General features: G+C 43.9%; 1 protein-coding gene across 4 annotated transcripts in view; it reads right to left on the reverse strand.

Annotated features, from left to right (window-relative positions):
* Positions 1 to 10385: 10385 nt before the first annotated feature.
* LOC144828825 (uncharacterized) overlaps positions 10386 to 27962 on the reverse strand; it is a 41056-nt gene continuing 23479 nt past the window's right edge. For 2 of the 4 annotated variants that reach the window (XM_078687377.1, XM_078687461.1), the window contains one exon: positions 16092 to 17707. In XM_078687377.1, the coding sequence (XP_078543503.1) occupies positions 16923 to 17707 (785 nt within the window). In that variant the 3' untranslated portion in view covers positions 16092 to 16922. Of the gene's footprint in view, positions 17708 to 27962 lie in introns of all 4 variants that reach the window. The other 2 variants (XM_078687551.1, XM_078687635.1) reach the window with 2 other exon arrangements.

Genomic DNA, 27962 nt, shown 5'->3' on the forward strand with positions numbered 1-27962 from the left:
TACCATTGTATAGGGTGGTAGCAAGCATTTGTTCTAAAAACTGGTATGTGTGAATCCTTCACAGTAAATGTAGTAGGCCTTCTGTCTTTGTCATGTTGACATTGTGACCTTTTAAATTCGAGCCTTGTCTCTGTGAAATGCAGAATAACCTTGCTAAACAGGCCTCAGAAAGGTGGAATTTCTGGTTTAAAGTTAAAGACTTAATTCCAAAGGGAAATATAAAAAAGGTTTCTTAAAAAGGTTTTCTTTAAAAGTCCCAACATCATGACATTTGTATTTTTGCTCTAAAAAAATAATGTCTGCTAGTCGCTTTTATTTGACAGAGAGCAAGTGTTGCATTCCGTTTTAGACAAAAAATATGATGCAGCCTTTTACTAAAATTTTGAAGCCTACATGAATAAGTAAGAACGATTTGCCAATTAAGAATTATTTTTTATCGTAGAGGCTGTGGCACAAGGCTAACATGCAGTGTCAGGGAAAATATTTTACTTTTAGAAAGTTAAAAGGGCTTCATGTTGCAAGGTGACTGACAAGATGGTAACAGTTAAGTAATGGTAATTTATTTTTGTGTTTGTTAATGTGTATCATGTTTTGTCTTCTGCTTAAAAGTTACAATTGATGTCTGTTTATTATGAGAAATGTCTCTCTTTTGTGTGCTGTGTATTTTTTCTTTTCGCTTCTGCTCACAGATCATTCATGGATTGCTCTGGGGGATTTTAAGCCTAACAAGACACGTGAGTTTGGTTGGTTGAAATGAGATGTTATTTTTTTTCCGCAACTCCTTTGAAAAGAAATGTCCATGCGTTTTTCATGTTTGTGTATTTTGTTTTATCATGAATTGTTCTTGCTGGTTCTGTGTGTCCGAAAGTTGTGTTTTGACAGCAGATACCCACTATTGGTGATCTACTGTTAAAAAGGAGGGGATTTTTAAACCTGAAACGGTATTATGCGTCACCGCTCATTTATATATGCTATTGTTCTACAGCGAGTATATCTGATGGCTTGACGTCCGTTTTGTGCGTTTTTGCATGTTTTATGTTGCTGCTTAAGAAATTATTACAAATTCACCTGTGTTGTTGTGAGGGGACATGTATGACGATACGTGTCGCTGTAACAGTTGGGTAAAATTTTCGCTGATACTAAAATTCACAGATATGATTTTTTTTTACATATTGTGAACCAGACAGACAACACTTAACCAGTGTATGTCAAATTTGGCTATAGGTATTGAAGAAAAATAAACAGCAAATTGTGTCATCTGTAGTCACGATATTGCCCTTTCCTGTAAGGAACAGGCAGGCCTAAAATTATATATCCTGATTGGACGTAAGGATAAATTATAGATTTGTGACTCTTGTACATGGTGACCTAATTTCTATATTACATTAGTCAGTTTGATTCTGCTTCCTAAGAAGTATATGGCTTTGTACCATAAAAGAAACCAGGTTTCATTTTTTTCCCTGAAGAAGGAACTGCAACATTAGCTGAGATTACCGTATATGGTGTAGTGGCCAGCGGTAGAGTTAAATTTATAAACTATTGTGATTTTTTTTGTGTGTATCACCCATACTCTTGGTATTGTGTCACATGCCTGACTATCACCCAAGCGCATCGTGCCTAGTTATTGGGGATTTTAGCTGTGTCCTAGTCCCATTCCTCTTTTCCGTATTCCTTTCAACAGTCAGCTTTTATTATTATTAGTGTATTGTTCAGGTTCACACTTTCAGATTGCAGTAATGTATCATGGACCCCCATCTTATGTATAATCCCCTTTTGCATAACTAGACTGGTTCTAAGAATTTTCTTTAGGCCTATTCTGATGTTTTTCCAGTCTGTCTGTTAAGGTAGTCATGGACTGATTAACTGACTCAATACTATGATACAATAAGCTTCCCATCTCAATAGGAGACACCTTACGTTTTTTCTGAATAGGACAAATGCAATGCCTATTCTAATTTGGTTTTTAGTTCCTTTTTCTGCTGCTTTAATTTTAATGGACCAGATGTATTTTAAATAATGGAAATACCAGGACTCTCTAGTTCTTGTCTTTTGTTCCCACATCTTGATCATTAGCTTTTGCATTGCATAGTCCCACCTGATGCACAATTATTATGATAATATGTATGTGATCCCGCTTTTGAGATGTTCTAGATGAGGAATTTAGGAACACCTATATGTAATAATTGAGATAAAATGTGTTTGCCCCATTAGACATGCCACTATGTGTGAGGACATCCATTCAGATAGAATTCCCATGTCGATGTTTACCCTTAAATGGTGAAGGATATGCTCTCACACGGAAACCCAATTGAAGAGCCTAGAGGCACTGTCTTGCCTATTGCCTTTGTGTTTGTATTGCCTTTGAGAATGACAGTGTATTTCAACGCAGAATTGTCCCATGGCGTGTGGCCACTCCTTTGAAGATCGCAAGCCACCTGTTTGCAGTCCCCTTGTTATACAATGAACTGTTTAAAGCATCACACTTGCTTCATCAAGGCGTTCAACATCAGAAAAGAAGGAGGAGCTGGTTTTGCCACAGAACCAGATTTTTAGTGCAAAAGAGCGCCTGTCATGTGCTGGTTAACCTCTGACAGTGTGCAGTCCCTTGAGATTTCAGTGCAAAAGAGCGCCTGTCATGTGCTGGTTAACCTCTGACAGTGTGCAGTCTCTTGAGCCCCTTGGCCTGAGTTTTGGCCACGCACCCCCTTTTTTTCCTTTGCTTCAACGGAAGTGCAGTGCACCGGAGGATCCAAGAGTGGCAAAAGGCACTCCATTCTGGAGCCCATGAAAGAGCGGCCTGAGCGTCCTCTGACACTGAATGATGAGTGTTGGAGTCTGAGAATGGTCCCGGGTCTGCACGAGATGATCTGTGCCCATGACCAATGAAGAGCACAATATCTGTAGTGTCTGCCGCAGAGGAGAGATACGGTGCACTGCCTTGAGACTTTGAGACTTTTTGAATGAGCTATGAGTGTTTGCCAGGAGGGCACTCCAACAGATACTGAGCATCAGAGCATGGGAGGCCTGAATCCAAAGGCCCATGCAACAACGGGAGCAGGCTTGATGGACAATAGAAGCCTGCCAGAGAGGCTTTTTGAACGGACTCTGGGCATAATTGGTTTCACAAGAGGTTTCCGTGTGATTTATAGACTAAGTGTTAGGAGAATGATTTTATTGTTCAACTGGCATTATTTTTAAGTAGTATTCTGTTTAGTAAAAGCAGAATAAAGTAAATTTTCTGTGAAAGAGTATCCCCTTTTCACCTCAGAGCATTATTGAGGGTCACCACTGTTTCACTTGAACATATAATAAATTACAGAAATGCATAGGAAGACCTAAAAATGGTACTAGATAATTTTAGGATTTACCTTTTATTTAGGGTTGTGAAGAATTATAATTTTGTTTGTAATAGTGGTCACTACTTTTTCCTGTTGTCTATATGTTCTTAATAACGTGTTTTATAGTGTTTTTTTAAACATGGCATTGTCTTTTATGGGTGGGATTGTTTTTGCTACCCAATTCACATCTGTACCCACATCCCAACCTATGTCTTTTCCTACTCCTACTTCTTTGCATTCTTTCCATACTTTACCTGAACATGAACTAGTTAGGAGGTCAGAGTTTATTAATAATTCCTTTGTACAGCTTTTGCATCAACACCAGTTAATAGTGAACATCACTAATTGTTGGGTGTGTAGTCTTATGCCACATACTACAGATAGAGGTATTCCCTATTTTTTTTTCCTTTCCTTGCCTTATATGGCCTTTGTGCTACTACGTTTGTAAGGAGACCTGTCCCGAGAGAGTTGCTAAGTAATAGGATTATGCTTCAGCAACATCTTGATGATTTGATGAATATAGACCTGGACTCAGACTAGCGTGAGTATAGGTTATTGCCTATGTAAGGGCAAAAGGAGGGTCTGTGGTACTGAAAATTTTAGACCTGTGTCATAAACATCGTCGTATCATGACGATTTTGATATCAGCAGACCGAGAATGGCTAGTACACTATGCACAAGCATTTTCGTCATATTCAAGTGACAGAATCACCCTGAAATCAGAGTTTTCGTCCTGAACCCTCGGGTTCCATTTTGTGAACGGCAGCCATTTTGTGATTACCCTCACATAGGCCAGTGACTAAAGCCAAAAACTATTCTGAAGGACACGTACACCTTTGCTGACTTCTCTGTGACCTGAGCAAGCTGACTCCACTGCCTGAAGCCAAACCTGTTCGGCCAGTTCCTTTCCCAGTGGCCGATCGAGATAGTATCAAGGCACAGCATGCCATAAACCTTTATTGCACACAACTATGTCTTATCTTACTCACACCTGTCTCTGCTCCTTTCTTTATGGCCTGTTTACGATGGGGATGTGCCGGGTTTTTATTATGGGTTTATGCAGCTTGTGTAAGAAGGAATGTTGGGTTTTTACTTATTTGCAAAAGCTAGGACTGCCCCTTACTTTTGCACTGAGTCATGTAACGCTAAAAACATATAAAAGGCCTCTGTCCTCTGTGTTCCTTAGACTACCTCGTTCAGTTGCTACGGCTTCTGGGTGACGTGGCCTCACTATGTTAAGTTTAATAAAGATGTCTTTTCATATTTTCAGATTCTGTGCCAAGTTCTTGTTATATTAGTAAGTATTCCCTGAGACTATAAATTACAGTACTTCAATTTCAGGGCTCATGGCTTCAAAATGCATAAACATGGTCTTTGCTTCTTACACACAGGTGTTGCAGCTGATGTAAAAAAAATAATGATTTCTCATGGACCTGGACAGTTTTAAAATGTGAACCAAAGAAGAATGGAAGATTTAAGGGAACATGGTCTTTGGCCTGCTTCCCACAGAACCTAACCCAGCCGGAACGCATAAGCTGAGGAAAGCGTCCACGTGTGTGGGTTATTGTCCTTCAGATATGGAGTCACCCTTCGCATGCTTATTGTCATGCCCCAGGTTTTTCATCCAAGGAGGATGGTGTGTCTGGCCCAACCAACCAATACATGGCAGTTATGTACAGCTTGGTACTCTGTAATGAGGTCCAAGCTGCAAAACAGCTGCTGGTGGTTAAGTATCTCTTGTCCACAAGAAATAAACCAAGGTGTCTAGGCAGCAAGATATGTGTATCTTACCAGGGCTCGCGATACTGTGGCTAGATACTCGAGGAGTGTGGTAAGAGCCTTTTGGTTTTTAATCGTGAGAGGAAGTTTGTGAGATGGTTTGAGACTCTACAGAACACATGAAAGGCTGTATCCTCTCCTGCTTGGACTGCAGAAGACCATGTGCAGATTGAATGTTGTCTTAGAAGGATTCGTTGTCTAAGAAGGGCTCTGTGTCTAAGGAGGGCTCTTTGCCTCAGAAGGGTTATGTGTCTAAGGAGGGCTCTTTGTCTAAGGAGGGCTCTATGTATAAGACAGGCTCTGTGTCTAAGACGGGCTCTGTGTCTAAGAAGGGCTGTGTGTCTAAGAAAGGCTCTGTGTCTAAGAGGGGCTCTCTGTCTAAGATAATGAGGGCTCTGTGTCTAAGGAGGGCTCTTTGCCTCAGAAGGGTTATGTGTCTAAGGAGGGCTCTTTGTCTAAGGAGGGCTCTGTGTATAAGACAGGCTCTGTGTCTAAGACGGGCTCTGTGTCTAAGACGGGCTCTGTGTCTAAGAAGGGCTCTGTGTCTAAGAAGGGCTCTGTGTCTAAGGAGGGCTCTGTGTCTAAGAAGGGCTCTGTGTCTAAGAAGGGCTCTGTGTCTAAGAGGGGCTCTCTGTCTAAGATAATGAGGGCTCTGTGTCTAAAGAGGGCTCTTTGCCTCAGAAGGGTTATGTGTCTCAGAAGGGCTCTGTGTCTGAGAAGGGCTCTGTGTCTGAGAGAGGCTCTGTGTCTATGCAGGGCTCTGTGTCTATACTGGGCTCTGTGTCTAAGAGGGGCTCTGTGTCTAAGAGGGGCTCTGTGTATATGCAGGGCTCTGTGTCTACGAAGGGCTCTGTGTCTAAGGGGGCTCTGAGTCTAAGGGGGGCTCTGTGTCTAAGAAGGGCACTGTGTATATGCAGGGCTCTGTGTATAAGAAGGGCTCTGTGTCTAAGAAGGGCTCTGTGTCTAAGAAGGGCTCTGTGTCTAAGAAGGGCTCTGTGTCTAAGAAAGGCTCTGTGTCTAAGAAAGGCTCTGTGTCTAAGAAGGGCTCTGTGTCTAAGAAGGGCTCTGTGTCTAAGAAGGGCAACAGAGATGCAGAAAGAGGAAAGTAAGGTGCAGAAAGAGGGAAAGGGAGAGCAGAAAGAGGGTAGTGAGGTGCATAAAGAAGCAAGAGAAGTGCAGAAAGAAGCAACAGAGGTGCAGAAAGAGGCAGGAGAGGTGCATAAAGAAGCAATAAAACTGCAGAAAGAAGTAACAGAGGTGCAGAAATAGGCAAGAGAAGAACAGAAAGAAGTAAAGAGGTGCAGAAAGAGAAAGAAAAGTACAGAAAGAAGCAACAGAAGTGCAGAAAGAGGCAAGAGAAGGGCAGAAAGAAGCAAGGGGAGTACAGGAAGAGGCACGAAAAGTCCTGAAAGAAGCAGGAGAGGTGCTAAAAGATGTACGAGAAGTGCAGAAAGAAACAAGAGAAGTGAAGAAAGAAGCAATAGAGGTGCTGAAAGAGGCAACAGAAGTGCAGAAGGACGGAAGAGAGGTGCACAAAGAGACAAGAGAGGTGCAGAACCTGGGAAAACAAGTACAGAAAGAGGCAAGAGGAGTGCATAAAAAGAAACCGAAATGCAGAAAGAGACAAGAGAAGTACCGAAAGAAGTAACAGATATGCAGAAATAGGCAAGATAAGTGCAGTAAGAGGCAAGAGTTATGCAAAAAGAGGCAAGAGAGGTACAGAAAGAGGCACGAGCATTGCAGAAAGAAGCAAGAGAACTGCAGAAAGAAGCAAGAGGAGTGTAGAAAGAACCAACAGAGATGCATAAAGAGACAAGAGAGGTGTAGAAAGAGGTAAGAGAAGTGCATCAAGAGGCAAGAGAGCTACAGAAAGAGGGAAGAGAGGTGCAGAAAGAGGCAATAGGGGTGCAGAAAGAAGCACTAAATATGCAGAAAGAAGCAAGAGAAGTTCAGAAAGACAACTTAGGTTCAGAAAGAGGCAAGAGAAGTGCAGAAAGAAGAACCAGAGGCGCAGAAAGAGGCAAGAGGTGCAGAAAGAGGGAAAAGGAATACAGAAAGAGGGAAAGGGAGTACAGAAAGAGGCAAGAAAGATGCAGATAGAAGCAGGAGAAGTGCAGAAAGAAGCAAATAAGGTGCAGAAAGAGGGAAGAGAAAAGCAGAAAGAAGCAACAGAGATTAATAAAGAGGCAAGAGAACTGCAGAAAGAGGGAAGAATGGTGCGAGAGGGGTGCAAAAAGACGCAAGAGAGGTACAGAAAGAAGCAAGAGAAGTAGAGAAAAAAGCAACAGAGGTGCAGAAAGGGGCAACAGAAGTGCAGAAAGAGGCAAGAGAGATGCACAAAAAGACAAGAGTGGTGCAGAAAGAGGGAAGACGAGTGCAGAAAGAGGCAAGAGGGGTGCTGAAAGAAGCAAGAGAAGTGCAGAAAGAGGCAACAGAAGTACAGAAAGAATAACAGAGGTGCAGAAAGAAGCCAGAGAAGTACAGAAAGAACCAACATAGGCGCATAAAGAAGCGAGAGGCGTACAAGGAGGCAAGAGAAGTACAGAAAGAGGAAAGAGAGGTGCTGAACGAGGCAAGTGAGTTACAGAAAGAGCAAAGACGAGTGCAGAAAGAGGCAAGAGGGGTGGAGAAAAAAGCAAGAGAAATGCAGAAAGAGGTAAGAGAAGTGCAGAAAGAGGCAAGAGAGGTGCAGAAATAGGGAAGAGTGTTGCAGTAAGAGGCAAGCGGGGCACAGAAAGAAGCAAGAGAGGTGTAGAAAGCAGCAAGAGAAGTATAGAAATAAGCAAGAGAAGTACAGAAAGAACCAACAGAGGTGCATAAAGAAGCAAGAGGTGTAGAAGGAGGCAAGAGAAGTACAGAAAGAGGAAAGAGAGGTGCTGAAAGAGGCAAGTGAGTTACAGAAAGAGGGAAGAGCAGTGCAGAAAGAGGCAATAGGGGTGCAGAAAGAAGCAATAGAGGTGCAGAAAGAAGTAACAGAGGTGCAGAAAGAAGCAACAGAAGTGCAGAAAGAAGCAAATGAGGTGCAGAAAGAGGGAAGAGAACTGCAGAAACACCACATTCATCTGCAGTATCTCACTCTGTTAGAGACACCTAGACCCCTTTTTTCCCCACAACTTTTTTAAATCCTCCATATGCATATCGCGAGCATCATCTCTGTCCCCCTCTTCAGCGCCATCCTTTCATCTGATTTACTGCAACAATCTCCCACACAAACACCACCACCTGCAGTAAGCACTGCATTTTGTTACTCTGTGCACTGTTGTGTAACTCCTCCAAACACTTTCCCACAGGTACAATTTGCACATGTGTGACCATCACTCTCTGTGGTGTGTGGAGAGGACAAAGAGTGGAGGTGCGTGCAGTCTGAACAGCAAAAGGAGCCACTGATATGCACTGTGAGAAGCTGACACTCCACTCTGGCTCAAATCCAGAGCGGGAATATAAAAGAAGGGAAGTCCCTGACTTATCCAATGTGGGACAAGGGGAGGTACAAAGTACAAATAGAAGGGTCCCAAGTATGCATGCAGCGCTTAGGTTTGCCTTTCTAACATCTGTATACAAAATTATTGGTACATCACACACTAAGCATAGGTATCACTAGTACAGATCATTCTATTCGTACACTCAAATATATTATTATAAGATGGAACAATAAAGTCCCCGTCTGACGCGTGGAATTTCAAAAAAACGCGTGTTAACAAATAATAAGTAAAACTTTATATTTAAAAAAAACTAACGATACAAACTGTGGGTGTGTAACAAACAGCCGCACGTGATAGGACAAAATTCAACCTATTGGCTTCGGTCTTATATTTAAAGACCTTGCCTGACAACCAATTAGATCTTGCGATATTCAAGTCGGCGAACGGTGGCGTCTACCGCGGTTCTAACTACAGTCGGAGCAGGGAGGCCGTATCTACAGACCCAGGTAAGCGCACCACGAATTTCGGGCAGAGTAACCAAACCCATGAGTAGTTTTTATATTGTCTAAATTTCCTAGACTGTCACTGCTCTTAATGACCATAGTGAAACAGTGACGATTGACCACAATGTTGCTGTATTTGAGCTTGTATGTACCCACACCTCTTGAAGCAGATCGGCTGATAGAGACGTAATTATTGAAAATCTTGCCGCTGACCTATAATATTAAAATAAAGTCGGCTTATCGTATCCACAGAAATTGGTCCAAATTGAAGAGAGACCTATCCAGGAGGCTATCCCCGTGAATGGTAACCCAAGCAAAAGGAGGATCTTAACAGACCTTTACACGGGATTATCCACACCTGTATACTAAATCAGGTGAGTAGGTCTACCAGATCACCAGGGTACACTCTACATAATCCAACTAGTAAACACCGAGTATTAATACAAAGTTTTATGTGTTTCAGCTCCTATAAAAAGCATTTATAACCGTAAACGGTGGCTCCGCTGTAGTTAGCAAAGGGAACTGCCTTCAAGAAGCAAGGTAATATATTAAGCTTCCCCAAACAACCCAGCGTAATGTAATCCCTTTATGATGATAATACTAATTGGGATTATTTACGTCTAGGTATAAGCTCTAAAATAATACCCATATTGAGAAAGGTGGTAAATAGAGCTTTTGAACTACATGTACGTGGGAAAATGGAAATGTCCCCAGTGTGCTGCTAAACTAAAGGTATGCAGTATGGTAGATATCACTTTGACTTGACTAAAGAAATAGAAATGTTATAACAATGTGCTGCTAGCTTTATCCTGTTTAATAAAAAATTGTCTGAGCTATAAAGCTAGCATAAGACTTAGATGTAAAGACATACTTTTTGTCAAATCCTCCTCGCACTATGTATGAAAAGAGCATAAGCCAACCACTAGATTCACGTGTTTAATCATTACAATGTGTAGAATTTCGCTAAAGCATAGGGAAACTGAGAGTGTGAAAAGCTGAATGTCGACAAATTTAAAGCACCATATTATAAAAATCATCGTGACTGTCACCTTGTCTTGTAACTGATAATAATTATGTGTTTTTATTGATTTAGAAACTGTCCTGAAGAAGGTGTTTTTAACTTCAAAAACCGAAACGCTGCGTCGACATAATGTTTCTTCTTTTTTAACCTTTATTTGTGGAATATATTTACAGTACAGTGATACTGATTTTTATATAAGTTAAAAATGGAGAAAGTGGAGATTCCACTTGCAGGTGGAGTTGTGCACAGTGTTATCCTGACCCTGATGGTCTCATACTCATTCTTGTATTTTTTATGTGAAAAAACGTATTCACTCTTTGTTGGAAATTTCACATCATTTCTTTTTATTTTCGTCGTTTTTCAAAGTCAATTGAATTACTCCATTCATTTATGACAATTAAAAGTTCTAACATTTAACTTCTACCCAATGCATTTCGGGTCGAGGTTGACCCTTCCTCGGGGGTCTGTGAGGGAAACAAGGAATTGTATGAGCATTACAGCGATTACAACAAGCATTCACAGTAATCAGTATATAACTGTTCAGTCTATTCATATCAGCAAAAATATCAAATCGAGAGCAATATACCACATTTATCATGATGTTCGAGTGCATCCCACTTCTATTGTGTATTATCAGCAAACTTCCCAAACATTTGAACTAAACAGTAAAAAACGATCAAATTATATGTTCTACACGTCAATTTAAGTTTGCCATGACTAAAACAAACGTCTCATTCTTATTCGCATTGATATAACCAAAAGCAAGTTTACCGCGATTAGGACAAACGTTTCGTTCTTACTCACAGTTAAATGCCAAGAGTTACGCGCCATTTCCGCTCAACCAATCGTTATGCGTGTCACACATCCAAGTCTAATTTTACTGGTTAAAGCCTCCGTGATTGGTTCCTGTCGCGATCACATGATCGCTACTCGATTTTGTACATGATCAACTGCGAATACTAATTAAAACCACAATAAAATGTGATTTAACATCCCGGCTAAATCAAAAACTTCTGTTTTTGTGTAACCTCCTATTTACATGATATTATTCTAAACTTATTATTGTTAAACAATTTAAACAAAAAATCAAGAGTACAATGTATACTATGTGCATATGAAAAAATAAAAACCAAAAAGAAATAAAAAAAAATATATGTGTTTAAACAGTGTAAACAAGATTCAACATTTGAGAAATGTGGCAGCCATCTTGGAATGGGATCATAGTACTCTCTTCAGTGTGTTATAAACAGGGATTTAATAAAGCTTTTTTAACTGTTCATAAAAAGCAGGATAGCTCTATCCTGTCATTCAGTCCCTGTGGATGTAGGCTTCCCAATTTATGAATCCAGAAGTATTCTGATCTTAGTCTTTGTTTATGAGTGTCCTGATCAGATCTGGGTTTGATCACCTCTAGTATGGTGAACCGTAATTGAGCTATATTGTGACCTGTTTCAACCCAATGAGTTGCTACTGTTGACTTGACATTTTTCAAACGGATATTGCTTTTATGTTCCGTAATTCTTATTTTAATCTTGCGCTCTGTTTGACCAATGTATAATTTGCCGCAAGGGCATTTAATGCCATAGATCACTCCTTTGGTATCACAAGTACTTGAATGTAATAAAGGAATCTTTTTGCCTGTCATAGGATGTGTGAACATTCTTCCCACTATCACGTTGTTGCAATGCATGCAATTTTCACATCTCTGCATCCCTTTATGAGTTACTTCAGGAGCCTCAGGTGTTCGTTTTTTAAGTAATTCTTGCATGTTCTTTGACCGATGATATGCAAAAGTGATCTCTTTGGAAAATAATGAATGTAGATCTGGTTCATCCGTGACCAAATGCCAGTGTTGTCTCATGATATTCGCAATTTTTGCTGATTGCGTAGAATGTTTCAAAACACATACTGTGAGTTTAGTGTCAGGCTTTTCTTTAGGATGTAGCAATGTTTCTCTATTCATGGTTAATACTTTGTTCTTAGATTCTTCTAGCAAATTTTTGGGATATCCTCGTATTAGGTACTTTTGGATCTGTTTTTCGAACGTGGTGGCAAGATTCATGGGATCAGATGTAATCCTTTTCTGTCGTATGAACTGAGATAATGGTAAATGCTTTTTAAGTGAATGAGGGTGAAAGCTAGTAAAGTGCCAGACGAATCATAACAGAGACTGATTTTTATATACTCTTGTTGAGATTTTTAAACTGATTATAATATTAAATGTTGATTTATTACTGTGGATATAATAAACTTGTATCGTGCAAAACTTTGTGACGGTCTTATATATGGTGACTTGGTATAATTCTGTAATTTGGGAAACTTCTGAAAATATTTGAGTGTATGAATAGAATGATCTGTACTAGTGATACCTATGCTTAGTGTGTGATGTACCAATAATTTTGTATACAGATGTTAGAAAGGCAAACCTAAGCGCTGCATGCATACTTGGGACCCTTCTATTTTTACTTCAAATCCAGAGCAGCCAATCACATCCCATCATAATCACACACCAACAATTTCTACTCAATAACACACCTGGATGCAGCACAGTTTACAGTATACACTGCACAAGTGCCTTGGGTTGCATACTAAACTACTACACAACATTTGGAAACACAAATCCTCTTAGGTAAAGCAGGATGAAATAATGTGTTTTAGGTGGACTGGTAGTGGTGAGCCGCAGCACAGTGAACATGAAATACAAAGTGCTAAAGAAAGCAAGTGCTTGTAGCTATTAAACAAAAAGGTTTAGGCGATCCTCTAAATAAAAACGTTTGTTGATCCTCAGTTACAATTGACACACATACAGCATTGTTCCTGTGTCTTAGTAAGCATGTAAAGTAGCGCAGATGGTTAACGCATCCACTGCGGACATCTGCAGCACGCAGAGCACAGGCTTGAAGCCTTTTAAGATGCAACACGTCCTCGACCCTTCTTTTGTGAAGGAGTCCCCTCCCTATGATGGGGAATCCTATTCAACACTTGGAGTGCAGTATAATGGACATAAGGCGTGGATATTCTTAAAAGGGTTGATGTGTGTGTGTGTCTGTTTTGTATTTCCAAAACGCTTGCAGGTATAATCCTATGTACTGTTCATCCACTAAAATCTAACTTTGCCGTTAAATTTAGGAAGCAAACTGTGTTGTTAAATGAAACATACTGGAACCTTACTTTAGGTAGAATGAAGTCCTGCATGAACTAAGAAGAGGTAGACGAAGGGTTCCTGCCGCTCAGGCCTCGGCACTGCAGTGACTCGTAATAATGATCATTTTATCTGATCATGGTCCTGAGAGATGGACTCTCCTTCCAAAAAGTACAGCCCTCCATCAGTGCTAGCAGTGACCCCCAGCTCTGGTTTATGCATATTTTTGGAAAGACGAGGATGCCATGAGCTCAGGTGCAAGCAAAGAAAATCACCAATTTGACTGTTGTTGGGCTGCTAATATACAGTAATTTACAAGATTCAATAGGCCCCTCAAAGCCCTGGAACCCGTGCCACTGCACCTGCTGCACCAATGGTAAAGTGCACAGAAGCATAAAGAGTCAGCAAGCACCAGCAGGAGTGTGTGATGAATGGAGCAAGAACAGCAGGAGCATCTGCCGTCCGCTGGTAAAACACAAACATGGACTTCAAACAAAATATTATCTCCAAGCCTAAGGCTGCAAGAGATATCTTCAATCATGAGGAGCACAAATAAATGAATGCTTTCAGTGATGAATTTGTTTAAAAAAAAAAAACCTGTGCCAGTGCTCATGCCACCACTGTTGCTGCACATGTGCAAAGCTGGCGCTGCACCATTAGTTTAGTGCCCTATTGGCTAGTTCTCCTGCTGGGGGAGTAAATCATTAGGGGCCACTTGTACAAAGCATTTTTAAAATCAGAAACGTCCAACCTCAAAAATGCTTTTACAAATGTACCAAATACAAATTGTGATTCGGTAACACGCTACCTACTCGCAATTTGCGTTTGCGATTTGGTATTTAAAAGGGGAGGGTTTACGGCATTTCTTCCAATTACTGTATCTGAATGGGCTGTATGAAAGTTTTGGGACCGAATTAAGGTCAATTTTTACTGACTCCCTGAAGTAGGTGGTAACCCATTTGCAAATAGGTACGGGTCCTTTGAGATGGAAAACAAATATTTATAAGAGCATGCGGCTGTCCCACGGACCCCACTGGCTACTTTAAAAAAATTAAACGAAAAAGCTTATTTTTTTTCCTTTTTAAATGCATCCCATTATCCTTTAAGGAAAACGGGCTGTATTAAAAAAAAAACAGACTGCTTTATTTAAAACCAATGATAGACATTGTGGTCTGCTGACCTCAGCAGGCTGCCATCTCTGTGATGGTTGTGATTCCTAATGGGTCTCAAATTGCGACCTACCTCACTAATATGCATGAGGTAGGTCTATTTGAATCTCGCTAGCAATCGCTAATGAACCTCAAACGAGTTTCCTACATTAGGAATTCCAATTTCCAAATTGCGACTCAGAGAATCGCAAATAGGAAATCAGTATTCCTGATGCTAGTACATCCTGCCCTAAGTCTTGTTTTATTTTGCATTCTTCAAATGAGGAAAGCAACAGAACTGGGATGAAAAAAGACATTTAAAAAATCAGTCTGGACACAGTACTTACTCCTTACAAGAGGTAAATCAAGTTATACCTGGCGGCACTCATAGATAAGGGGCTGCTCAGTGGGTTCGCTGCTTTGTAGTTGGTTGCGGCAGCACTCTTCACTACCGAAGCCTGAGCGCTGTAGAGCTTACAGAGCGACACAAAAATAAATGTGAGCCCTATAGGAGGGGATCTTAAATGCACACAATGCTGACTCAAACCCATTCTAATGAAAGATACAGCAGGATTTATTGAGGAAAAGAGGTCTACATACATCTGCAATAAACAAAGTTCAACTACTAACTCTTAAACATATGTGGGAAAAGGTATGATGGGAAGGGAAAAGAGCCCACGTTTCTTTCTGCAGCTCCAACGGTAATCACACACCACAAAGAGCGAGCAGCACCTGGGCTGAAGACGGAAGCAAGTCTGTTCCGAGAGGCGAGTAGGGACTTTGGCATCTGTGAATAGGGGGCTGTGCTGAGAGCCCAAGCTGTGAGCTAAAAGTTGTTGTGACGTGTAAGTAGTAGTTTAGTGTGTGTTTTGTAAGACGGTGTGATAGCGTTGCGGCTGTGCCCTCATGTAATGGCGTGAGCGAGGTAGTAAATGAATCCTATATTCGGTTGGTACAATAGAATCAACTAGCAGTGAGAAAGACTCAGAACATTTATAAAGAAATAACACAAGGATGTGATTGGTTACCAATCATATCTCCTTACATTCTTGTACGGCTGCTCGCAATCACGCTTCACAGGTGACCAGAGCTGCAATTACAGAGCCCAGGTCTAGGCCGGGAAAATGACTCATCTTAATGATGCTGCCTCACTGGGGGCACATATGACTTGGCATGCTTGTGGCAGGGTCAGAAATTACTTCTCTAAATAAGTTTAGCACAGGCATACCATTATGCACTGAGTGCTTGCCTTTGAACACTTTTAGCTGGGACTTAAACATCAGTATGCTGTACATCTTGCCCTTAAATACTGAACAATGCTAATTAGAGCATGGCCTTTTAAATTAAATTAGTCTGCAAGGCACGGATCACGCCCAGAGAGCCACAGCTGCCTGTAAAGCCCTGCAGCCTCTCTCTCCGAAACTAGTGCAGCAAAAGGCATGCGAAGAAAGATGATGCACAACTTGTGACCCTCGGCAACCCGATACACTGCCATTTAAGAGGCACGCTGCAACGTTCTCCCCTCTTCAACAGTGGTATGTTGCTAGGTCCAAGATCTGCTCTCTGTACTCCTTCACAAATGGTGCCTCAGTGATGTGTGAAGTGTATGCGCTTCGCAACGGAGCGTGCGCACTCAGGGTTATTACACTAAATGCACGTACCCTACAGGGAACACGGGCCATTAGGCATTTTTTACTATAAGCTTTCACTAAGTTACAACATTCCAGTAAAACTTACTTTGGGGTAAGCAGGACATAACATTGTTACAGTGAAAATGAATCTATCTTGTTTGTATTAATTGGTGTTGTAGAAACGTTCAATTTGAGTGAGGTTCCTGCCATAAACTGGGCAGTGATAGTGTTCAGTTTAGTGTGCATTATTTGGTGCCGTTGCATATGTGCCTTTCGAATAAAGCTCTTCTCTCACTCAGTGCAGCGATGAGGGCTTCTCACTGGAGTGTAACCTTCAGAGCCGTAGAAGATGTGCCTTACCAGTAAAGCTCTTCTCACACACAGTGCCGTGATAAGGCCTCTTTCCTGTGTGTACACTTTGATGCCGTACATGGCCTTTCTTTCTGAGAAAAGCGCTTGGAAGACACTTTGCAGTGATAATGTTTCTCTCCTGTGTGTTTGGTGTTACAAGACTTGACTTTTGATTTAAGCTCTTCTCGCACACAGTGCAGTGAAAAGGCTTCTCTCATATGTGTACGCTTTGATGCCGTACAAGGCCTCCGTTCTGGGAAAAGCGCTTTGAACACACAGTGCAGTGATAAGGTCTCTCTCCGGTGTGTATTAGTTGGTGCGTTCGAAGATTTGCCTTTTGATTGAAGCTCTTCTTGCACACAGTGCAGCAAAAAGGCTTTTCTCCTGTGTGTATGTGTTGATGCTCCTGAAGGATTTTCTTTCGAGTGAAGCTCTTGGCACATACAGAGCAGTGATAAGGCCTCTCTTCACTGTGTGTTCTTTAGTGATGTACAAGGCCTCCCTTATAAGCAAAGCGATTGGAAGACAGAGTGCAGTGATACGGCTTCTCTCCTGTGTGTGTTCTTTGATGCAGCACAAGGGTCGCCTTACGAGAAAAGCGCTTTGAACACACAGTGCAGTGATAAGGCCTCTCTGGTGTGTGTTCTTTGATGCCGAACAAGGTTTGCCTTCTGAGAAAAGAACTTTGAACACACATTGCAATGATAAGGTTTCTCCCCTGTGTGTTTTATTTGGTGCCGAAGTAGATTTGCCTTTTTATTGAAGCTCTTCTCACACATGGTGCAGCAATAAGGCTTTTCTCCTGTGTGTATGCGTTGATGCTGAAGAAGAATTTTCTTTCGAGTGAAGCTCTTTGCACATACAGTACAGTGATAAGGCCTCTCTCCAGTGTGTACGCTTTGATGAGGCCTCTCTCTTGTGTGTACGCTTTGATGAGGCCTCTCTCCTGTGTGTATGATTTGATGAGGCCTCTCTCCTGTATGTACACTTTGATGAGGCCTCTCTCCTGTGTGTATGCTTTGATGCCGTTCAAGGCCTTTCTTATAAGCAAAGCGCTTGGAACACACTGTGCAGTGATTAGGCCACTCTCCAGTGTGTGTTCTTTGATGCTGTAAAAAAGTTGCCTTTTGAGTGAAACACTTTTTACACGTTTCGCAGGGATATGGCCTGAGGCTGGTGTGTCCTTTTTTGTGCTTCACAAGAAGTGTCTTACTGATAAATCCTTTGTCACACACATTACAAGCAAAGCGTCTCTCCCTCATGTGCATTCTATGCCGTTTTTTAAAGTAGATATTTTGAGTAAAATTCATCTCGCCTCCGGAACCTTTATGGCTTTCTTTCCCATTCATACTTTCTACATGTGATTGTTGTGCTGCAAAATAGAAAAAACATTGAAAATTACATGAAGAAAATACTTCTTGAAAAAGCTGCATTGTTATAATATGGAGAAGTGAACAGTTACAATTCAGGGAAAAAAATATATGTTCTAGGAAAAAGAGTCACACTTCCATTTGAGACACAAATGGTGGCTAGTCCTCCTACACAAAGTGCGGTGACTTAGTCCTGTAGCAGGAGCATGCTGGGAAATCAAGTGATTCACAAGAACCACTGTTGGACATGGGGTTTCTGGTTGGCTAGGGTAGGCACCTTAGCCAGGCAGAATCCACCACTCCAGTCAGGGTAAGCCAGATACACACCTGAGATAATCTGCGCTCACCCTCTGGTAGCTTGGCGCAGAGCAGTCAGGATAGTTTATAGAGGCAATGCGCAAAGCATTTGTATAACACACTCGCGCAGCAACACAGTGAGTTAACCACAAAAGGGAACCCAAGCAGGATTATGTAAAAATAGATTCTATATTGCACATCAATCAAGACCAAAATGACTTAAATCACACCGCTAGTGCAAATAATGCAGGTTTGACAGACAAAAACACAAACTACTGAGAAAACATAGGTCACTGCGCACCTGCACTCCGATTACACTTCATACGGTAACTGTAGTGAACGTGGTTGAAGTGATTGCATTTCGAAACCAAACGTAGGGCGCAGGAGCACCTAATAAACGCTAAACAGTAATTGAGCTTGAGTCTTCCAGCAGTTCTCCTCTATGGACAGCCCTGCACCATTCTTGAGGTCATCTCCAGAGCAGAGACAATGCTGAACAAGAAATGCCCCTCACGCTCTTGTGAATTTGGAACCCGCCGGGGCCGCTTGAATTGCGTCTCTTTGCCCAAGGGAAACCAAGCCACCCGTGAAGGGGAGCAGTGCGGCTTTACCACTCTTCTGGGCCTCACAGTACCTTTGTGGGTGCAGGGTCCGTGTCCTCAGGGCATCTGTAACTTGCTAACAATGTTGTCATGTCTCGGGAGTGGGACCAGACATTGAGAGCTTCGTGCAGTATATGCGTTAAAACCACAGGGCGAGGCTGGCTGGAATGAGCCTCAGAATGCTGGCCCGCCACATGTTACAGAACAACGTGTTGTTGAAACGCCTGCCTTGAAGCCTTTGTGCAGCTCCTGTAGCTCTGCTGCCTTAGACGCTGCACTGTACCACCTCAGAGCAGTACAAGTCTTCAGGGGGGTGTTCCTCGAGTCTCATGGCCAGAGGTGCCGCACTAGTTTGTTCTTGGTGGCATCTGACGGTGGCGATATCTTGCCAGACTCGGGGGGTGAGGTTCACAATACAATGCAGCTGCAGTGAGCACGCTGGCTCAAGGACGTGTTTGTTTCTCTGGTAACGCCTCCAGGCGAAACAACGCTGTTCTCACTGGAGAAAAAAAGCTCACCACGTGCTGGTTTGCAAAATATGGAGCACATCCCTAGAATGCACAAAGGCACTCACCTGGTCAGAGCGCTGCACTGTAGGCCCTTGGTGCACTGTACTGTAATGCACAAAGATTTACCTTGGTGCAGAAGGGAGCACTGGCGACATGCTAGCCCTTCTAAAATGGGCTCACCCAGCAGAAGTCTTGGAGAAAAGAGGCAACATGGTCTTTGATGGCTCTGAGACCTCGAAAGAACAGGGGGCAAGCAAACAAACCCTTGGAGAGCACTTAGGGGCACAAAAGGAGGTGGCAGGCAGCAAGCAGCACATACAGTTAGGTTGCAAATTGGCAGTCCCTCCTGCAGCCCAGCAGCAGTAGGTCAACACAACAAGGAAGTTAGTCAAAATGGTGGTTGCTCCTGTCATGCCTCGAGGTCCGCAAACGGGCGGTCCCTTTAAGAAACCCCTTCATAAGCTGTTAGAGCCCTGGGAGCGACGCTTTACGTCCTTGCGTCAAGCCCCCGTTACAGCGTTTCCTGTCCTGGTTTCCTGTTGCCTGATTTCCGGATTTCCTTAGTGGAGGATCAAGCTCTCCTCCGTTCCTCTGCGTTTGAGGTTATCTTCTTGTTCCTGCTATAGTTCCAAGCTCTGGAACTAGTTCTTGAGCCCCGTTTGTTTATAGACTGCTCCGCCCGACGGCCGGGTTTGACTCCGCCGTCCGGCCGGGCAGAGTGTCAGTGTTCCCCTTGGTGTGCTGCTCTGCCCGTCGGCCGGGCTTGTGCTCCGTCGTCTGGCCGGGCAATCACTGACCTCTCCTCCTTTTTCCTTGGCTCCGCCCGACGGCCGGGTTTGTTACTCCGTCGTCTGGCCGGGCTGTTTTCTCCCCCGTCATTTCCCTATTCACTGCTCCGCAATTCAGCCGGGCTTTTCCCCCGCTGACCAGCAGGGGACCCTTTAGGTATTTAGCCGTGTTTGTGTCCTTCCCTCACCCGGCGGCCGGGCTTAGTCTCCGCCATCCGGTGATTCCCTTACCCGCAGTTTGTTTCCTTCTTGGTACTTATCATCTTCCCTCACTTCCTGCATTCCTGGCCATACTTGCTGTGTGTGGGTTCTGCACTTGCGTGGACTCGTGAATGATTCATCTACACTACTCCCAGAATCACGGTAACAGCGCAGTGCGCTATTTCTATGTTATTCTCTATGAAGTCATACTTGTATTAATGTATGTTTGTTTTACATCTCAGCCAGTTAATTCTACGTGAATGTTACCGTCTGGTTCGGGTGGGCTCTACTGCAATACAGATGTTGGTTTAAGAGTCTTCTACATATGACCAAGTAAGACTACTATAATCCTGAACAGTGTAGACAAGTGCACAGTATTCCTCGAGTACTCATTATTGTGTTTCTTGTTTGTTCCTCCACCTTAGCTCAACCTAACTCCTGTCCCCCATACACAGTTATATGCCAGCAAAGTTTATTTACTCTTGGTATGTAGTACACATAACCTATAGATGTGCCTACTGTTCTTTTGTGCATGTTTCTGAGGGTTAGTAATTCCTGTTTTGGTTTTAGCCCCTACAACCATCAGAGGTCCAGGCCAGGTGCATGTACAACCACACAGAAGTCGTCATACCAAGAAGAATATTTTTTCCCCGCCTTTCCTTGTTTTGTCTCCCTGTTTTCCCCTGGCGAGCCTCTCGGTACTCTAGTGCTTGATAGAGTCGGAAGGCCGTAGGGGAAGGCTGTGGAATATTCATCGGATCCTTGGCGCTCCTGTGGAACCTGCCTGAGAACCATTACAGCTCCTGGCTGCAGAGCAGTTCTCATGGCAATGAACAGTTTGTTGAGCCAACAGTGTCTGGCCTCAAGTCCCAAGCAGCGTCTAAAAACATGGGATCAGAGCTCCAGTACATATACTCAAAAATGTCTTTCATGAACGGGTGACTTCAAATGAACCCTCAGAAGTGTGCAACAATCCCTTGCAGCCCAGTCCTGGCTCCAGACGATCAGTAGGGGGTAATTCAGCCTTTTGAGTGCGGGCAGGACACAACCTATTCAAATGTAAGTGTGAATCACCTCTCTCCCAGCCAGAGAAGACTATCAGCGTGCAGATGAATGCAGATGTATCCCGTCACACCCAGCCCCTTCCATTGGGAAAGCTTGGTTGTCATGGTTCTTCCAAACATGACAGTTGCAGGGGTTTCCTCTGTGGTTGAGTGAGGGGGTCAAACGTTAAACTCAAAGAATAGTGTTCAAAACACCTTCGAGGTCGAGCTTTCCCAATGCAGAATGCTGAACAGCTTTCTTTAGAGTATTTATGAGGTGTTCTACCAGACCATTGGCCTCGGGTCAAAGGGGAGTGCTTTTTTGATGCTTTATATTGAGGTGATTTAGAACGTTTGTGAATTCTCGACTATTAAAAGGCGGGTCGTTGTCATACCAGATTGGGTATTGGGTCACCTTTATGAGCCGCTGTATGGTGTACCATAGGTACACTATGGCATAGGTGCATCCAAGGCCTACCAGGGGCTGCAGCATGTATTATGCCACCCCTGGCTGTTGCTCCAAACTGACACCGCAGGTCTGTTCACACAGCCTGGGTAAGGTGGTGTAATCACCCCTTACTTAGATATAGTATACCTACCTTATATATAGACACATATGAACCTATAAGTCACTCCTATGGCAGGCCTTATCAATCCTGGAGGCAGAGTGCGTGGTTATATGTGAGAGGGTACCATAGCATGAGCTGAGTCCCTCTGGAGCTTTCGGAACCATCTCCTTCTAGCTGTTCTATGATATAGCCATACCATACCCGTGTCCTTCAAGACCACCATCCTTGAATAAAGTTTCGCCCCAACAAATCAGAATAGGCCAGTTAAATGTAAGATCCATGCAAAAACATTGCTCGGAAATTTACGAGCTACTTTCTAACTATTCTTTAGACATCTTGTTTTTGACAGAAACGTGGCTGCAAGACGACATGAACTCTGTTATCAATCTAGCCACCCTCTTAAGATATACTACACATACGCTGAATAGATACACCAGGGGAGGGGGTATAGCAATCATGGCTAAATCGGACTTTACTTGCCACATATCGAAACTAGAAATTAAGGAGAGTGAATGTGCACTATTCACAATTAAGATAAACTCTCAACTTAGTCTGATAGGTCTTCTGATATATAGACCCCCGGGAGCAAGCACGAATTTCACTACTTCGCTCCTGGAGCATTTATGCTCTTTGATCACCGACACTGCCAACTTCACCATTATAGGTGACTTAAACATTCATTTTGATCTTACCTCTGATACCAAGATCAATACCTTGCTAGCTGATTTAGATGCTTTTCAACTCCGACAGTTAGTGAGTGGCTCAACACATAGCGGTGGGCATCTCTTAGACCCCATTTTTTCCAATCTAAATAATGCGACTGCTGAACCCCCCATCCCGATGGTTTGGACCGACCACTGTTTGGTGATTATGACGATCCCTTTTGCTAGTGACACTAACTCAAAACCCACTCAACAAGTCCTGAAAAGACCCTGGAGGAAGCTTCGCCTTGAAGACATCCATGCACTCCTTACTATGAATTCCCCCCAATTAAGCGAACACCTTGATCAAAACTATCAACAGTTTTGTGAGTGGATCAAAAAGGCCTTAGATTCTCTGATACCAGCTAAATGGATCAAAGCGCGTACACATGAATCTAGTCCCTGGTTCAATGAAGTACTTTCCCTGCAAAAGAAGGAATTAAAAAAAGCGGAACGAAAATGGAGGAGAGACTATGATCCCTCACTTAAAACCCTCTATATTCAAATGCAAAAAAGCTATCATGGTAACATTTGCAGGACTAGAACGGATTACTACACCACGGAAATCAAGAACAGTGATAATGCCTCCCAAACTATCTTCAGGATATTGAAAGAGCTCAGTGCTAAGAAAGCGACATACAACCCTAATATATCTTCTGCATTTTGTGACACTATGGCGTCTTTTTTTATCGACAAAATTAAGAAAATCTATAGTACCTTCCCAACAAACACTGTCCTCGCTCCTCAAGCTGACTTGAATGGGCCCAACCTATCCGAAATTCCAGCACTTAATCAAGTCGACTTCCTAAAACTATGCAATAAAATCAAATCAGGCTCACCTGCAGATCCCCTGAAACCGGAACTATTCAGAAACTCTGACTGGACGGTCTTAGGCCCTCTTAGAGACATTATAAATCTTTCCTTCATGACAGCCAACATACCCATTAAATGGAAGCAAGCCTGGGTGACTCCCATCACCAAAAAACCCACACTAGATCCTGCCCTACCCGAAAGCTTCAGACCCATTTCTCTCCTCCCCTGCCCGGCAAAAATCGCAGAAGCCCACGTCAACTCCATTCTGACCAACTACTTGATATCCAATGTCATTCTGGATAGATCTCAACACGGCTTCCGCGCGGGCCACAGCACTGAAACAGCTCTTCTTAGTGTGACAGAACACCTCCGTACCATATTAGACTCTGGGGGGACGGCAGCACTGATTCTTTTAGATCTCAGTGCTGCCTTCGATACGGTGTCACATGAGATCTTGCTATCAAGGCTGGAGGGGATAGGAATAACAGGGCTTGCCCTCAAATGGTTCAAAGCTTTCCTTTCGGGCAGATCCTTTAGAGTCTCTACCCCTCCTTTTTTTGTCTAAAGAACACCCCATTGAACAGGGTGTGCCCCAAGGGTCAGCTCTGAGCCCTACCCTGTTCAATGTATATGTCCAACCCTTGGCAGAAATAGCTAGAAAACATGGTCTCTCACTAGTGACATATGCCGATGATACCCAGCTGGTGGTGTCACTGGACAATGAAAACGGCCTTAGTGCACAACATTTTAAGCAGACACTTATTGACATCACCAGCTGGATGACAACAAACTGTCTCCAGCTGAACGCTGGAAAAACGGAAGTGTTACTGGTGGGAAAAGAAACAACGACCTGGGGAAACAATTGGTGGCCAGAAATTCTCGACCAACCTCCCGAATGTAGAGACCACGTAAGAAACTTGGGAGTCTGGATGGACACCGAGCTGTCTTTCACTCTCCATACCAAAAGGGTAGCAGCTACCTGTTTTGGTATCTTACGCAACCTTAGACCCATCCTTAAGTTCTTTGACCACCAAACCCGCCAAATTGTGGTGCAGTCAGAAATCCTGTCAAGACTAGACTACGCCAGCTCTCTCTTGTTAGGGGCAAACGTAGCAGAGAAAGCGAGGCTCCAGCGAGTTCAGAACGCTGCAGCGAGAGCGCCAACCGGTATCCCACGCTACAAGTCTGTGTCTACTGTCCTTTTGAAACTTCATTGGCTTCCTGTTGAAAAAAGGATCCATTACAAAACTCTTTGTTTGGCGTTCAAAATCCTTAAAACTGCCTCTCCCCCCATGCTAAGTTCCCTCCTCACATCGTACGTTCCCCGACATATGCTGCGTTCAGAAGGACAGAACCTGGCAGTAGTACCCCGCTTCAAACTGGAAAGAATGGGCGGTAGGTCATTTAGACACCTCGCCGCAAGACTTTGGAATGGACTCCCTATCCATATTCGAAAAATTGAAGAACTTCTACCTTTCAGGAAAGCGATAAACACCCACCTTTTCTGCTAATGTTCAACGACCTCACTGTGACAGAACTATCACTCTTTCTGACACACTTCTTACAGCAAGCGCCGGGACGCCCCTTGGCTGGGGCAGCTGTGCGCGGTACAAGTTCATTTAACATTAACATTAACATTAACATATACTCTTAAGTGCATTATAATCCTCACGATTAATGCTAACTTTGGTTTGGCTTTATCAAAACATGTTGTGTAAGGTGTCAAACACTTTGGAATACTACCACCCCACCAGTCCTGGTGGCGGGGGTAGCATTCCACCCTTCTAGAGGAGGAAGACATGTAGTTACTGGTAAACCCGGTTAAAGTTAAACAGACCCTCAGCATCACAAAATGGATGCTGCTGCTACAGACACAAGTTTGACCTCCTACTCCTGGATGACACTCCGGCAGGGGAGGCCTGGACAATAGGTTTCCTGTCCAAGGAGGTGATGGCACCTCCCCAGATAGGCTGATGTGTATTGGGGTAGGGAGGGGTGCATTCAGTGAATGTTTTTCCAGACACTGCCTGGGGCACACAAGGTGCTCCATGCATAGCCCGGTTCAAACCAGTTGCTGGGGCACTCTAGCTCTGCTCTGGCGCGAAACTGGACAAAGGGAAAGGGGTGTAACCACCCCCTTCCCAGGTCCACCCATAGGAGGGACCTGCCAGGTAGTCCAACCCCTAAACTTAGTATAGCTGTGTCCCTAGGACTTTGGATTACCCTGGACGAAACTTTGAAAGACATATCCTGGACCTTCGACATTCCATTTCGACTGGAAGATGGAAGACATCTCCCTTGTGGTCAAGGAGTGACCACCCTGTGCAAACAGGCACCACTAGTAACTTGCCGGTCTGCATTGTAAAGTAAAGTCCACATTTGTAAAGCGCACAATCACCCGTAAGGGTCTCTAGGCGCTGGGGGCCGTCGGGAAGATTAAGCGAGCTATTGCCCAGAGTCACATGGTGCTGGGCTAACCTGCCGCCGGAGCCGGGGATCGAACCGTGGTCCCCAGATTCCAGCGTCAGTCGCCCTGGCCGCGGCGCCACACCTCTCCCCGTCTCCCGCTGAAACTCGAAGACTCTGCGACTCCAGACATGGACTTCCAGACATCTCTGACGCTGCTCGGCGACCCCAGCAAAGCTGAGACCCGTGGAGGACACGAGAGATGTGGGACCGGAACTCCTGGACATCCTGCATTTTGTTAATTGCATCGACTCCCGAGGTATTTCACAGTTGTGCATTCTCCACGAGTTCCTAGTCCGTTGGCTAGTGAGCCCCCGAAGGACTCCATCTTGAATCTAACTTGCTTTCCTGGTTGCCCCAGGCTTGCTCCAGCTTCACTGCAAAGGAGAAGCGCCACAGACCTTGCTGGTCTGCACCAAGCCAATCTTCATCTCCTGCGTGGATTGCGTTTGCCAAGGCTTGTTGTGTTCAATCCGGATACCGACACCGCAGTCAACTAGACCCTTCGTGGGAGAGCTCGAATCCAGCTCCTGGTCGTCGTCGACACCTTCTGGACCTCGTGGCTGCAGAGACAAGCTTCACCTCTTCACCTGAGATCAACGCAACATCGCCTGGTTCCTTCCTGGTTCCTTCCTGGTCACTGGCTAGTGACCCAGACTCTGTCCCTTCTGCTTTCAGGTTCTTCAGATCTTCAATCGACCCTTGGATCCACCCGGACACCTTTCCTCTGGTCGTCTGCAGCACTTCTTTGCAGATCTCCAATGAAAACGACGACGAAACCCGACACCAAAAGGCACCTATGCACCCGGCTTCCTTGGGTGAGGTAACACGAGTACTCCGGTGCTCCCGTGGGTCTTGACTCTCGAAGTGTCCTAGTCTAAAGGGGTTTTGTCGTAGACCATCCGGAAGTGCCCTTAAACAGTAACTTTGCAACTTCTTCGTTTCCCATGGAAAGTCAATGGTAACTCGCGTCTGTGTTTAGACACTGCACGCGTCTCCCGTGGGCCTCCTACTACCTAACCTTTGGTTGTTTAGTGCAGCCCCAGCAATTCCCTAGGCCTACTTTCTATTCCAGACATGGTTCTTATACCACTATTTTAGTATATGGTTTGTGAGGCCCCTAGGGCAAAACGTATACTGTGCAACTTATCGTATGCTAATTAAGTAACTTGTATTGTGCTTTTACCTCTGACCTCATAAAGAGTGCAGAGGGGTTGTGTTTAGAATAAATACATATACATTTGATATATACCTTGTGTGGTGTCCTTTCATTTGGTACTCAAGGGATTATAATTGGTAAAACAACTTGCTTAACATCGCCAACGAAGTCTTAGCCTGATGACTGCTGGTCCACGCTACCACTAGGATAGCTTTCTATAAGGTTGACTTTACAACCACCATCAATAAGGGTCGATTAGACTGGTGCAAGGTGCCCACTAGAACTGGTGCAAATCATATGCCAGGCTAACTTCTCACACCAGGGCATACTCAGCCAGTTTCTGATCTTTCCCTGGACGATGAAGAATTGTGTAGTTGTATTCTTGTGACCTCAAACCCCAACACTCAAATCTAGGAGACATTTTTGCTGTGGGATTGCCGAATACCATCAATAATGCTTGGTGATCAGCCACTGATGTGAGGGGCTTTCCATACACAAACACATGGAAATAATTCACAAGCCCAAACCAGTGCCAAACTTTCTTTCCCAGGGTGCCAGTATGCGAGTTCAGTTTGTTGTAGGCTCTTATTGGCATGTACCACGATATTTCTCAGGGAATTTGGCGATCCCTTGTGCTGTTCAAGGATTGCGCCTAACCCTACAGGGTTCAACCCAGATCTTTTGACTGGGTGTGAGTGTTTGATTGGTTCAGATGCTCCGTGCATCACCACCCCCTTTTGTACTGCTTTGTTCGCCATAAGTTTGGCAGGGTATGCTCAGACGTGAGTCCCTTGCTCACTTTGCCACTGGATTCAAGCAAGCCTGGCTGAAGACGGCTGGAATGCCAGAAACCGGTCCTAGGAAGCTCGTTTCCGGTCCAGGGAAGGCATGGCTTGGCAGTTCGGGCTGGACTGTTCCCATAAGGCACAGGGTCAGACTGATTTGCATATGGCCATGTCTGAACTGGGGTGGCAGAGTGGGCTAAAGAACGGTGATGGATTCAACCCAGATCTTTTGACTGGGTGTGAGTGTTTGATTGGTTCAGATGCTCCGTCCATCACCACCCCCTTTTGTACCACTTTGTTCGCCATAAGTTTGGCAGGGTATGC

Source organism: Lissotriton helveticus, chromosome 1_1 (genome assembly GCF_964261635.1).
Source record: "Lissotriton helveticus chromosome 1_1, aLisHel1.1, whole genome shotgun sequence".
NCBI classification, from domain to species: Eukaryota; Metazoa; Chordata; class Amphibia; order Caudata; family Salamandridae; genus Lissotriton; species Lissotriton helveticus.